This window comes from Nilaparvata lugens, chromosome 5 (genome assembly GCF_014356525.2).
Source record: "Nilaparvata lugens isolate BPH chromosome 5, ASM1435652v1, whole genome shotgun sequence".
Lineage (NCBI taxonomy): Eukaryota > Metazoa > Arthropoda > Insecta > Hemiptera > Delphacidae > Nilaparvata > Nilaparvata lugens.
In genome coordinates this window covers 50,923,154-50,938,227 of record NC_052508.1, presented here as the reverse complement: position 1 = coordinate 50,938,227, position 15,074 = coordinate 50,923,154, and the positions used below count along the sequence as shown (strand labels likewise).

Here is a 15,074-nt window from a genome sequence, read left to right as displayed (position 1 = left end):
TTAGTTACAATAAGACCTGACACATAATACAATTTCTTAAATAATAAATAATTTCAACAATAATACATACATTTTATTTTTTATTTTGAAATTCTTGATCCTTTATTGATAGTTTTATAATTTTTAGGAATGATATTTTACCTTGCATGAGAACCGGTATGATATTTGACAATGCTTTGAATCAGTCAGCTGCGTTCGAACTGTTTTAAAAACATCTGATCGATAGTAAACAAAGTGTAACCTCAAAATCAGTGAGCAATTCGTAAATAATTTGTGCTTTATTCGCAAAATAATTATAATTTTATTGAATAATTTTCCTAGAAAAATATTCAGTACAGAACGGTACTCTTATCTAATATACAGTTATTGATAAGTAAGCTTTATCGCTCGGTCGCTAACTATTCCTTTAGCAAATTCTTTCATTTTAAAAGGTAATCACAATTTTTCTCTCTTTTCATGAGATCTATTTGAAAGATTCATCACAGTTTATAAGAGGATTAACACATTGGTCTACTTATAATTTTTACATGATATTGTGGAAAGTATGGATAATATCGAAAACCCAAATTCATCTAAATAATATCCATAGTCCATGGGCAATTTTTCTTCAATGAGTACTTTATTCAAATCAAGTTCTGTCTCGAAATACAAAGAAACGTCACCATTTGCAGAAAATTGATATTTTTGTAGAAAGAAAAGGAGGTAGGACTTCTTAGGCCTACTTATGACATTAATTATTATTTGAAGTGATATTGAGGATCTATGCATGAATAGGGTCTACTGAAAAACAGAAGTTTTTCAACAGAATAATACAAATTTGCTCTTTGATGAAATTCAACATTTTGTTTATATTGATGCATTGGTGATTTTTGACTTTATTCTTGGAAGAAGTAGGATATTTATTGTGGAAATAATAAAGAAAAGACTGGAATGAACTTTCAACAGAAGAAACACCTTCAGATGCTGAGTAAATTTTTTCTGATTGTCAGCCGGCAGCCATATTGATGGCTATTGCCTCTTTCTTTTTGCTCAGCTTCGGCTTGGCTTCACGTCCCTTTCCACTCCGATTTTTTTGTTCCGTTGTTCTGCTGTCCCGTGCTGCTGGAAATAGTTGAGCACTGCCAGTCGATGTTGTTGAAGGGTGGGGATAGCCCAGCTGCGCAGTGGTGCAATGTGGAATGTACTGCGCAGATAAGAGCACGATCTGGGGGTAGGATTCCGTTTTGTGAGGCGAACACCACTCGCCGAAGACCAACTGTGACGCTGATCGCCAAGCTTGCGACCGTCATCATTGATGCTTCAAACTTCAAAGCTGGTGAGTGCATCACAGCACCCAATTCCTCAGGTGAGTCTTTTGTGCATTTTTTGTCATTATTCTCTCATCTTATTAATAATTTTAATCTGATTTCTGTGTCTTATTATGTAATTCATCAACAGTTATAGCCCGTTGCTTGAATTATTTTTTAATTTCGGTTACATAATTGAAACTGATCAAACAGAGCTTGTCGAAACGGCCAACGCCCTTGGCTTGGGCGACTTTGATTTGAGTGACTTGAATTGTAGGTTTTAGTAATTTTACTCAGTGAATTATTTATTTTCTCAAATCTATTCGGTGTTTAAAATTTGTATTTCACGGTAAATTACAAAATTTCAAGCACTTTGAGTGATTTTTTAAGTAGAACTGATCACTGGCAGAATTCAAGATGGCGGCGGGCCCTCTTGAGTGGCTTGGCCATAGTGACGCATTTTCTTTTGAGTGGGCTTGTTAAATAGCTTTATAATTTGTTGATCTTGAATAGGTATGTGATTGAAGTTTTTAATTAAATTTTTAATTTTTAAATCCACTCTGCTTTGGCTGCTGGCTTGTGAGATTTTGATATAACTTGAATTTTGATTTTTAGTAGACTAATTTTATTTACCAATTGGATTTAGTGTCTTTATTCTATTATTGGTTTTTCCATCTGTATTTTACGATGAATTACGAAATTTCAAGCACTTGTGTGTGAAATATGAATTTTAACTGATCACTGGCAGAATTCAAGATGGCGGATCTTTTTGAGTGGCTTGGCTAGTGACACCAGTGACGCCTTCACTATTGAGTGGGCTTGTTGAGTGTTGAATAGCTTCTAGATATTCTTTAAGTATGTTTGTGAATCAACTTTTCCCATTTATTTGGAATTCAATCTTATAATTATTTATTTTATGATTGTGAACTGTAATAATTTATTAGGTTTCTATTAAATTGAATAGCTGGAGCTACGCCAGTAACTTGGAAATTTGCATTTTGAAAACTTGAAAATAATGTGAATTGAAAATTTTGATTTAAAAAAAAATTGTCACTTGGTCGGTCATTATGAATTTATTCTAGTATGGGATAATAGTAAACTGGATTACTAAAGAAACTATTAATCTTTAATAATGATGAACTTGATTTATCATTTAATTAATAATCTTTTTTCGAATGTGATCAATCATGTAGCCTCTACTAAGTTATTGTTTGATAGGCATACATTTCAAATTCAATTTTAAATCATTTTTAATTTGACATTTTAAAATTTTTCCCCGGTTAGTTACGTAACTTTATTAATGCGATTTACAGCCAGAAAATTTATAATTGTTTATTATTTTTACAGACAAAATGGCGGCGGACCAGCAGTTTTGTTTGCGCTGGAACAACCATCAGAGCACCCTTATACAAGTATTTGATACCTTACTAGCCAGCGAACAACTCGTAGACTGTACCTTAGCGGCCGAGGGACAGTATTTGAAAGCACACAAAGTCGTATTGTCAGCATGTAGTCCCTACCTAGAGGTGAGCATACATTCCATTCACTTAGTAATAGAATATTTTAAATAGAATTTAATTTTAATAGAATTTGGCTTTCTACAAATTTATTGAGCCATACTATAACTTACTAACTTATTACTTTTTCAATTTTGTCGAGTTCGGTGGATTTAGTTATCAATTTATTTCATTATTGGATAGTCAAACAAGTTTGTTAATCATTTGAGTTTATAAAATTATGTTGAATAGTAGAGATTACGCACGAATTATTATTTATTGAACCGAATTGTATGACGACTGTTTTTTTTAAACATTTTGATTATTGTAATTAACTAGAGAAAACTTAGGAGCAAAAGAATTTTAAAATCTCCAATTATTATAATTTGAGTCAATTTAAATGTAAATGTGAGATTTGTTCTCATTATATTAACTCAAGAGTCATTCTAAAGGTGCAATTCCTTGATGATGTTACAAGCAGGAAGCTCGCAGCTATAAGCAGGCTTGACTGCATCAAGTGCTTCCTGTTTATGGCTGCGCTTCTAGAACGCCTCTAAGGAATTGCACCTATAGAATGACTCATGAGTAGATATATAACAAATCTCACATTTACAGTTTTATTGATTCAAATTCTAATAAATGAATATTTTAAAATTCCTATTGTTCTCAAGTTTGTTTTTCAGTTGATTACAATAATCAAAATGTTTTAAAAATCAGTGGTCAGACAATTTGGCTCAATAAATAAAAATTCGTGCGTAGGCTTTATTCAACAGAATTTTATGTAGTCAAAATTATCAACAAACTTGTTTGACTATCCAATAAAGAAATAAGTTGATAAGTTTGTAAATCCACCAAACTGCTATAAGCAGGCTTGACTGCGTCAAGAGCTTCCTGTTTATGGCTGCACTGCTAGAACGCCTCAAAGGAATTGCACATTGGAGCTGCGTTTATTATAAAGTGACAATGTTTATTATTATAGCCTACGGTGGGTGTGATTGGAGATCCTACTGGAATTGATAAAACTAATCTACAATGATAATCCATCTTGGATCCGGCATATTGAATGCAACTTTATTTTTTAAAAAAGGAAGGTGGTCGTTCGATACATGATTTCGATAAGGAATTTGAAGAAAAAATGAATTGTGGAAACTGATATGGATATCTCAAATCGTTTTGGTAATATTCACTTTATTAATCAATACTAATCTAAAGCAGAAAAGAGAAAAAAGTCTGTGAATGGCTTAGTATCTCATAAAAAGAAGTGATTCCAAGGTGGGTGTGATTGGGGATGTTACTCGAATTGGAAATACTACTTCACTATGTTAAATTCTGGTCTGCCATCTTGGATCCGCCATTTTGAATGCAACTTGAAAAAATAAAGTTTCATTCAAAATGGCAGATCCAAGATGGCGGACCAGAATTTAAGTCAGTGAAGTAGTACTGTATTTCCAATTTGAGAAACATCCCCAATCACACCCACCTTGGAATCACTTCTTTTAATGAAATACTAAGCCGTTCTCAGACTTTTTTCTCTTCTGCTAAAATTAGTATTGATTAATAATGTGAATATTTCCTAAACGATTTGAGATATCGATATGCGGTTTCCACCATTCATTTTTTCTTCAAATTCCCTGTCGAAATCATGTATCGCACAACCACCTTCCTATTTAAAATAATGAAGTTGCATTCAAAATGGCGGACCAGATTTTTAGTCCTCATAAAGTAGTTTTTTTCAATTTGAGTAGGATCCCCAATTACAACCACCGTCAAATTATCTTTGTGTATGAAATATTAAGCCGTTCTCGGACTTTTCACCCACCCTATATATGTATATTGAGAGCCAAGCCAGCGCATATCAATGGCACAAAACATAGTGGGGTGGCAAAGGTAGTAGCTTCAAAGCTTTTATTGGAAATAATGCATGGGTTAATACTGGTAATGGTGGGGTATGTTTTGAATCAAAATGTGTTAACAGAACCACCTCTCATTTACTAGGTACGGGTACCTGTTTTGACCCATTCGAATAATTGTTTCCAAAACATGAGCTTTGAGACACCTTAGTCCACTGTCTTTGTATTAAGTAATATGAAATTTGTTCTATAATCCTTGTGAAATTTGTTATTCGTCTTATGGGCAAACCATTGCACTCAACAATTTAATTCCTACTAGATTCGCTGGTATTGGCCCATTTGTGTAGGCATATAGGGTTGGTGGAAATTAAAGACACATCTTACTTTTTCTTTTACAGGGATAATTTGACAGGTTTCATTGGAGATCCTATTCGAATTTTAAAACTACTTTTCTGTCCTTATAAAATTTTTGTTCACCCATCTTGGGACTGTCATTTTGAATAAAATTTCATTTTTAGAGGGAAGATATTCATTTGATTCATGATTTCTATACAGAATTCCAAGACAAAATGAATTATGAAAATGGCACATAGATATCACCAACAGTTTTAAATATAACATGTGAAGGTTGATGAATCAATGAAACAATGAATCACAAAAATGAAATTTTTGTTAATTGAGTTCATTGAGATTTTAAATATACAAACTATTAAATTATTTTCAATGTACTATTTATGACATCTTTGTAAAATTTGTTAGTATCTCTACATGTAAAGATGCTATAAATACATTGAAAATAATTTAATAGTTTGAATATTTAAAATACAATGTACTCAATTAACAAAAATTTCATTTTTGTGATTCATTAGTACCTTCACATGCTCTTATCTGTTGGTGATATCTGTGACATTTTCATAATTCATTTTGTCTTGAAATTCTGTAAAGAAATCATGAATCAAATGAACATATTCCTTTTTTCTTTTCACTTTTTGTGTAGTTGAGAAGTTGATATTGAGGTAATTATTCATATTGAATGAAAAAGACTAAGAAATTGTCAAAAGACCACTGATTTATTGATAATTAGAAAGACCGGTTCCGGTTTTCGGTGATCATCATTGTCAATCTCTGATGAACTCAGAATAACCAAGGTGACTACGTGTTTTCAGAGATTTCAGTTTATCAGAGATTGACAATGGTGTAATAACCGAAACTGGTCTTTCTAATTATCAATAAATCAGTGGTTTTTTGACAATTTCTTAGTCTATTTCATTCAATATGAACATATTCCCTCTAAAAATGAAATTTTATTCAAAATGACGGTCCCAAGAAGGGTGAACAAAAATTTTAAAAGATTTGTTAGTACCTCTACATGTAAAAATCTCTGAAGTTTGATTAAGTTTTTGATATATTGTTTATGCAATCAATTTTCTCTTTGAATTCTGTATCGAAGTCATGAGTCAACCTTTTTTAATTCAAAGGAATGAAGTTGGTGGATCAAAATTTTGAAGTACTGAAAAGTATTTTTTTTGAATAAAAGAAGTATTTTTTTTTAATAAAAGAAGTATTTCCAATGAAATCTACTGCTATATTATGATCCTTGTGAAAGGTATATTAAGCTGTTTCCATAATTTTAACCAACCCTCTATAAGTTATTCTGGTTATTCCATATTGATCTTCATTAGGAAAATATAATTTTTAAGTGATATGTTTCGGTTCATTCAAATTCATTCATGATTCGATTAAGATACAATTCATCTGGGTGTCTAAAATAATATTCATAGTCAAGATAGTGAGTTGCTAAGCTTGTTGTTTCTATTGATTCGAACGTTTCATAGCACCTGACATTAAATCTGTCTTTCATAAAACTTGATTCAGTAAAATTTGATAACAAAACTTCTCTGAAAGCATTCTTTGACCGATAGTTTTGATTGCTTTTTTGTTTTGAGAATGTCATGATTTTCGTGTTTAACAGAGTTTTTTTTGTTTACAGCTATTACTCGCTCAACACTACGAGAAACATCCAATAGTCATATTAAAGGATGTAAAGTTCCAAGAACTGAAGTCGATGATGGACTACATGTACCGCGGCGAGGTTAACATCTCGCAAGATCAGCTTTCGACGTTCCTGAAGGCGGCCGAGTCGCTGCAAATCAAAGGCCTGACGGATAGTGGCGAAGACTCGCGCGACGTGGGTTCGACCAAACGGGTCGACGGCGCCGCGCAAGGCGCGCGGAAAGCAGCAGCGGCGACGGGAGCGGCGGCGGCAAGCAGCGGTTCGAACCGCGCATCACCCGCCGTTGGAGGGACGGGACTTACGATTGAGCCGCGTCCTGCCAGTCCTCACCACCGCGACGCTAGCCTCTCGCCCACTCCACGCAAGCGACGCCGTGCTCGACGCCCCTCGCAAGGCGACGCCCCCGACTCCCACAACGACACTAGCAACTCCTGTGATCTGCCCCCCGCCTCCGCCCTCGCTCCCCCCGAACAACACATTGAGACTGAACACATTAACAATAGATTACAGAACTCGAATAACATGGAATTGATTAAGGAAAAAGTTGAACCCACACCGGAACTAATGATAGAGCCTAAGACTGAGTATATGGATGAAAACAACGAGGACAGCGTAGAAGATCTCACCCTGGACGATGACGATGACCTGGACATGAATCGAAGCGGAATGGACATGGGAAGACCTGGACCCTCTCACGGAGACTCTAACCAAGGTGGGCCTTATTTTCTATTATTCATCATTTCATTGCCCACTCACAAGCCTGACTTTTGTGGGTAACTTGGGATGAATTGAGTATTTATTAATTAGTGGCAACTATCTTTGTCACTAATATACATTATTTATATTGTATTGATTTTTGAAATAAGAGCGTCTAAAAATAAATTTTATGTAATGCATAAAACTTAATATCTGAACAATTATTAAAGAAATTCGGATGATACATTCTTGATGATATTCATGTTAGAACTATTTTCTTGAAAAAAAATATTGAATTTGAGTCTCAATTTTCAAAAAAAACTGGGCCGGTTGAAGAGAAGCCAGTTGAATTTTAAGTGATGAATTTTATGAGAACCAATCTGAAAAGGCTTTTTTGAAAAAAAAGGCTCCTCGGATTGGCTCACGTAGAAGAAATACGATTAAAATGTAATCGGCTTTCCTGCAACCGGCACCTAAAGTTGCTTTTGTTAATTGAATAACTATCGAAAATTGATATTTTTAGAAAAAATATCTATCCAAAAATACCGTGGAGAATGTATCTTTAAAATTTAATGAATTTGTTTCCAAATTGAAATTATCAATAGCTTGAGAAATTTTAAGCTCAACGCGCTCATCTATATAGAAACGTGATTATGAATTAGAAAAATTGTCAGGATGGTTTTTATAAATTTTGTAGTAGGCCTAGCTAAATCCAAAAATCAGTTTCACAACTAACCTTTTGCCTTGATTTCCTCATCCATTCATCTATTGTTTTCTCTTTGGAGGGAAATTAGGTGAGTGATGATTGAAATGAGACAAGTTGTAAGCTATCACCTCAGTCATGACAATACTGCTTGAGTCACTCGGTTGATGCGCAACACCATTACTCAACGCTCATGTTTGATAAATTTTATTCTAGTTTGCATTTCAAGAATTGAATTTATCTCACTTCAGCAACTTCGGATGGATTTGCATTATCAACTCTCCTTGCTTATTCAAAACAGTTTTTAATGGTATAAAGTTTTATTGTAACACAGGCTGTCTATTATTTTTATTGTAAACCATTAACAACTGTTGAACCACTACATTTGAGTGACTCTTCAAAATTGTCTTGATTGATCTGGTAACTTGAATTTGTTGGCATTTCCCTTTTAATAGTCATGTTTTTTTGGTTTTAATATGTACTGGAACTTGGTTCATTCAAATCTCCCAGTTTTATTTTTATAAATTCAATCATTTTACTACATTTTTTGTCAGTAATCTTCATTGAACGGAACTTGACTAACTCGTGTGCAGATACACATTTTTGCCACGTTGTGTTCAATCTAAAGCTGCCTACAGACTTATGCGCGCCATGATCACGCGCATTTCACATTACGTCAGCTCTGATGTTCTGCTTAGTTATTATATCTGTGTTGATAAAGTACAAATATAATGAGCATAGCATCAGTTGATCGAAAGTGAAATGGGCGTGTTGGTGGCGCATAAGTCTGCGCACCTTAAGGCTGTGCAAAGGCTAAAAATAAACTTTCTACTGGTGATATTTTTCAAAGTTTTATTTAAATGTATATTTATCAAGCTAACAAAATAAAAAAAAATCAGGAAAACATCTTTTCCGATCATTTTTTTGAGATGAGCGCCTAAGTTTGAATTTTTGGAACACAACATTTCAAATTTCGTAAGATTAATCAATGAGTAGAGGATAAATTCTCCATGGTATTATTGCTGATTGAATAAAACAAAATAATTCGAAAATATAAATTTTTGAGAAAGTTATTCATTTTACTAAAATTGAACAAAAATAATTGATTTTTTCGTTCAATTATTTTTGGACATTTTTGGTAAATTTAATAATTGATATTTTAGATTTTTTTTGTTTATTCAAAAAAATCACCAATACCATGAAGAATGTTACCTCTAAATCTCATCAATCTACCGAATTTGAAATGTTCTGTCCCACAAATTTAAACATTAGGCGCTGATATCTTGAAAAGTAAAGATGGGGAGAAATTTTTTTCATTTTGATATCTTGATGATATTCAAATAGAAAAACGTTGAAAAATATCACCAGTAGAAAGTTTATTCTTAGCCTTTGCACAGAAGTAGACAAAAGAATGGCATTGCCTATAAATCTATGTGTATAACTAGCTTTTTAAAATAGAACTGTCTATGATTTTTATTCAGTTATATATCATTTTAAATTCGGTCAGTTCGTCTAATTGAATAAATTGAGTAACCACAAACTAGATTAAATTTTCCAACGAAAAATATTTTCTCGATGACATATTACATGATTGATTTTGTTGTTGATTGGCATATTAATGTAGGATGATGTGTGGTTGGGTGTGTTCCAGGATTTGCGACATCATGGCACATGCAGGGTGATCGATCGGGAACGGACGAGGTATTCATGGCGGCACAGGAAGCGGTTGGGGCTGCTCACAGGGACTCACAAGGTAAGCATCTGTTGACCATGTCGGAGAGAACTCTGGTGGCGTCATCACGGCATGCCATAGTCAAGACTCACAAACCGACACGGCTGCTTGATGGTGCCACATGGAGCGCAATTATTTGAAGGCTAATGGCTTGACAATGTTGTAAATTCGGTCTTTGTAAAAGCGATGATCAAAATTCGGTCTTAATATGTGTTGTCAGATTGAGCAAAATTTCTATCTTTTCACGAAAGTCTGTAGGATTGGATTATTTTCAACTTTACAACTGCATCTACTGTTGTTAAATTGAATGTATCCAGTTTATATGGGCGTGAATGATGAAATTGAAATTTCGCACTATTTGGCAACGTTGATTATATTTTGTCCAACTTTTGCGAGTAGGTGTAATTCAGAGTAAAGTGCGTCGCCTTTGTTCTAAATATCGATTTTTTCTTATCCTAATTTCAATTCCTGAAAAATATGCCCTTCTACTTATTTTACGGTAAATTAAAATTACATTTCTTCTAAACTCAACTGTGAATTTTGGTGCCAAAAAAATGTTTCTGTTATGCTATTTACTATTAAAACTTGATATCATGCAATGACACATGCATATCAAGTAAGAATGTGCAAGCATCCAACTTACCCACATTTTGGACTTGAACGATTTTTGACTGATTTTTCAATATTTGCAACAAGAATTAATTGAAACAATTTAATTTATTTCCCTCTGGATATTTTCTATTATATTGTGTCCTGTCATATGACGAGGATGCTTTCTAATGTTTATATCCAGCCATTGTCGTGTCATGATGCCTTGATTATTTTATATATATTAGTGGACTTCAGCAAATCGATTTCTTCTCATACTCTTGAAATATTAACTGCCTTGGAACTGATAAGGATTTATCATTGTCGAATTCTCCGTGTAAACGCCAGTTTTGGGCTCTTGAAATAATGTTATGTATTAAAATCGGTAATGTTTGTCCTATACTGACTAAATAGTTTGTTTAAATCGCTCTTTGAAGTTGATGAAAATAAGCGGATTGAACTGCCCGCTTGTTATTCTTGAATCAAATTTGAACGTTTCTAAAAGCTTATTAATGCGAAAAAACTAGTTTTTGAGTGCCCTCAATAATTTTGAGCAGCCATTCAACGTCATCATCCGATCTAATAAAGGATGCTTTCATTTAAAATCAACTTTTTACTAATGCTAGATATCGTGATTGAATCATAAGAATTGAAAATAACCTCTCATACTCATTGAATCTAAATTTGTTTGGAAAAATGATAATTTTTAATTGCAACGATTGCTGAAGATCCCAGTTTCACATGCCTACAATTATTCTAGAATTAGTTTAGAAATAAGTTATTGACAGGTAAGGCGAACATTGGACAGGTAGGCTTTTGGCTGAATTGTCCTCTGTGAGCCCAGCCTTCATGATTGACTTTGCTAAAGTGTCTTCTCTTCCCTGTTGCATGTGATCATAAATGATGGTTTAGGGTTCTTGTCGAAATAACATCTTGAACTGTGTGTATATATGTATAGCTCTTTCTAACACTACTTCTATGCCTTATCTAAATATCTACATATTTATAAATGAAGGATTTGGTACAGGTAATAATTTGATTAAAGGTATTTGGTATTTGAGGTAATCAGGTAATAGGTAACGAGGTAACTGGTAATCAGGTAATGTTGATAGAATTGTTGAAATTCATATCATGTCATTGAAAATAGATTGTTGTTACTTGAATTGATTCAAGTAGCTTCATTCTATCATATTTCATTGATGGGCAAGTATTTTGAGTTGTGATGTAGCACTTGCTAATCCGTTGGTTTTTGCTACAAATCTGAACTCTTTGTTCTTACCCAGTGATGATATTTTTTTACTAATTTTTGCAGTTTCTTTACAGATATTAATACACTTTGAAGCTCGCGATTAAATCCACTATTGAATCTTTTCTTACTTCTAATAATGTTGAGATTTTATCTCTTCCTAGAATGTTCCGGTCGATAGACGTTCGTTCTATCATACTAAATTTTATTATTTTCCTGGAAAATATTCAACTGGTTCACATTTGTCAATAATCTTTTTGGTTTTATTTGTATTCACTTTTATTTGTATTTGAGCAAATTCACTTCTCTGTTCTTTAACGATTTCCATCTGTTTCCATAGCAGTTTTCTCTTTTCCAATGACCATTTTCTTGTACCAGTCGTGATTATTTTTTTTTTGGTCTCGCGTATTTCGAGTATTCACTACTAGTTTCGCGTATTCCGTGTATTCAATGATAGTTTCGCGTATTCCGTGTATTCAATGATAGTTTCGCGTATTCAGTGTATTCAATGATAGTTTCGCGTATCGCGCTTCTTAAAACTGGGCTCTCAGGATTGGATTGGTGGCAAATCGTGCTTCCAAATCGTTTATTGAAACTGGTTTATAAAATATCGATCGCCTCCAATATACAATATTGCTGATTATTTGTACTCCATGTGGAGTGAAGACAGATTGCCTCTATTGGATTGTGAGTATTGGTAAAAAGGTATTGGTAATCGGTAAAGGTAATAGGTAAAGGTAAAAATGAAGGTAACAGGTGAGTCGGGTATCTATTTTTATCTATTTTATCTATTTCCTAACTTTGTAATTTTCTTCATTAGTTCTAAAGGATTTGGAACCGGTCCGGTTCCTGCCTTTGGATTATTATTTTTATTCGATTATTGTTTTCTGATAGTTTTTCCTAAACTCATTTTTATTTTTAATGTAGGGCAAGTAAAGATAAATCCAACGATGATATTGAAACTTCCCCCTAAAATATCACTATTGAAACCTTCCCCCTTTAATATCATTTGCTATCTCAATTTGACAGAAGTATTGAATCTCATACTTCCCCCTTTGATTTCACTCTCTCGAAAAGACAGAATCAATTCCAGAAATTGATGAATCACGAAATTAGTTGTGGGAATGTAGAATTGATTTTTCATTATTATGTTTGGATATAAGGATAGATTCTTTTGAATAATTTTCATTCCTGATATGTTCTTGAATTTATTTTGGATTATTCAAGTATTCCGTAACAGCTTTGATACTTGAAATTCTAAAATTTAATGAGATTGACAAAGGAGTGAAAATTGAACTTAAATGAACATAACATTTTTCATTCTTGAATATCACAAATTTAATGAGATTGACAGAAGTGAAAATCTGAAAGAAGTATAAATATTTGAGAATAATTTTGATCATTCCTTTTGATATTCTTTCATGAATTTAGATTTTCAAGTATTATTCCTCAATTGCTTTGAGGCTTTGAAACTTGAAATTCTATTGGTTATGAAGATTGACTTAGGAATTTAATCATTTCGGTTCTATTCCAGTAATTTCGGTTCCATTCAATACTGAACAAATTTCCATCAATGTAGAAATGATGAACTTGTGAATTGTAATACTCTTCTGTTATAATTCTACATCGATGGATATACTTTCAAGATTGAATAGAAACGAGATTACTGTTGATGCTACGTTACTGCTACGTTGAAGTGACAAGAGGTGAGTGTACGGTATGGATCTTGTGAGCCACATTCCAGTGTAAGTAATATCTTTGGCCCGGTTGCACAACAGCTGGTTAAAATATAACTGAATAAACCAATCGCAGAAGGCGTTTTTGAAAAGACTGCTCAGATTGGTTTTCATTGAATAATCTAATAAAATGTAACTTGGCACTTATCAAGTTTTCTTGATAATTATTATTATATTCTTTTCTAGGATATCAAGTTTTCTTAGAAACTTGAATGATTGAGAAACAAATACTTGGTGCCGTTAATTAGAAATTAAATTTTAATTCTGCTTTTCAAAAACACTTTCTTTTTGTGCTAGAACTTAGAAATTGACGGTTAGGTTCATAACTTTAAAATTACATGTATATTAGTTTGCACAAAAGCTAGTTATTTGTTTTATCTTTTGCAATCTAGTAGTCTTTTCTAAAAAGCTTACTTGGGCCCATTTCACAAATTTGCAAGTATTGTTACCAACCATGGTTATGAACAAGTACTGTAGTTACAAGTTAAAAGTACGGTTCACAAAAATTTATGAACTAAAAGTTTACAGTTTTACAAGTCTAAAAGTACTTTAATAGTAAACAACCTATCTTCATGATTATTTCCTTTTTTCATCCTTTATAAAGGATACTTGTACTTTTCAAATTACTTGAAAAATATTTGAAATCAATGTTTTTTGTAAAGTCAACTTCATTTATTGCTGAATTTGTAACATGCACAGTATTTGTACTATATATATATATATACATATAGTAGATTTACTATATATGTAAACTATATACATACTATAGTACACAACTTATGAGGCAACACAATAACTATTTTGGAGATTTATTAAATTCAATTTCCTGATGCATATATTTCCAAAATTATGAATTTTAGAGGAATATGGGGGCATTTTTGATTATTAGAGATATTTGTGGAATATTTAAAATTATTTTAATGATCACTTGTAAATCCCTTAGATAGCTTTCCACTTTGGTAGAAATTTCATAGTTACGAACAAGTAATTCGACAAAAATTGTTTGCTGCATTGAAAATCTTTGTGAAACACTAACTTGTTCGTAACAAGCAAATCACTTGTAAAATTGTAGAAATTCATTTTGACTAAAAGTTGAAAATTCTTTTGTGAAACGCCTAGTAATCAGCTGTTCTCCAAAACCATGGTTGGCAACGGCTTATAACTTGTACCTTTGTGGTACGGTTATTTAAACTGATTTTCCCGGCCTATTATATTTGATCAAATTGTAGAGATTCGTTTAATCTAAAAATTCATAAGAGCTGCGAAATATCTTGCTAACAAAATGAACTCTAGTGAGGTCCACTTTATAATGGCAGTGGATAAAGGTAGGAGAATAGCGATGCCGATTCTCTGCATTTCTATATAAAATTTTCTACATTTCTGTTGTATTTCTACACTAAAGAAAATGATTGGCATAGTTTTGAACCTAGTAGAAGATAGTACCACCGGCTTGTCGAGTGATAGACAAGTATAGCAAAACTGAAGTTAATCAAATACTGTCATTATAACGTGGACCTCACTATAGGTAAATTTTTGTTTGTGCTTAACACTCTGTTGGGCTACTCTGCATACTCAATTTGGCTAATTTCTAAGTTAATCTTTCATTTTACATGAGTATTATAAAATGAATGGTTAACTTTGATGATTGCAGCCATTTATTGGCAATCTTAAATTAATAATTAGCAATTCATTTGAAATTCAGCCAGTTTCACTAGCTCAGTAAGCAC

The 15,074-nt window shown here is 32.8% G+C and overlaps 1 protein-coding gene across 39 annotated transcripts in view; it reads left to right on the top strand.

Annotated features, from left to right (window-relative positions):
* The first annotated feature begins 587 nt into the window (after window positions 1-587).
* Window positions 588-15,074, top strand: part of LOC111063080 (longitudinals lacking protein) — a 592,348-nt gene continuing 577,861 nt past the window's right edge. For all 39 annotated transcript variants that reach the window (XM_039428580.1, XM_039428603.1, XM_039428584.1 and 36 more), the window contains exons 1-4: window positions 588-1,345; window positions 2,634-2,812; window positions 6,623-7,358; window positions 9,697-9,798. In XM_039428580.1, the coding sequence (XP_039284514.1) occupies window positions 1,129-1,345; window positions 2,634-2,812; window positions 6,623-7,358; window positions 9,697-9,798 (1,234 nt within the window). In that variant the 5' untranslated portion in view covers window positions 588-1,128. The remainder of the gene's footprint in view (window positions 1,346-2,633; window positions 2,813-6,622; window positions 7,359-9,696; window positions 9,799-15,074) is intronic.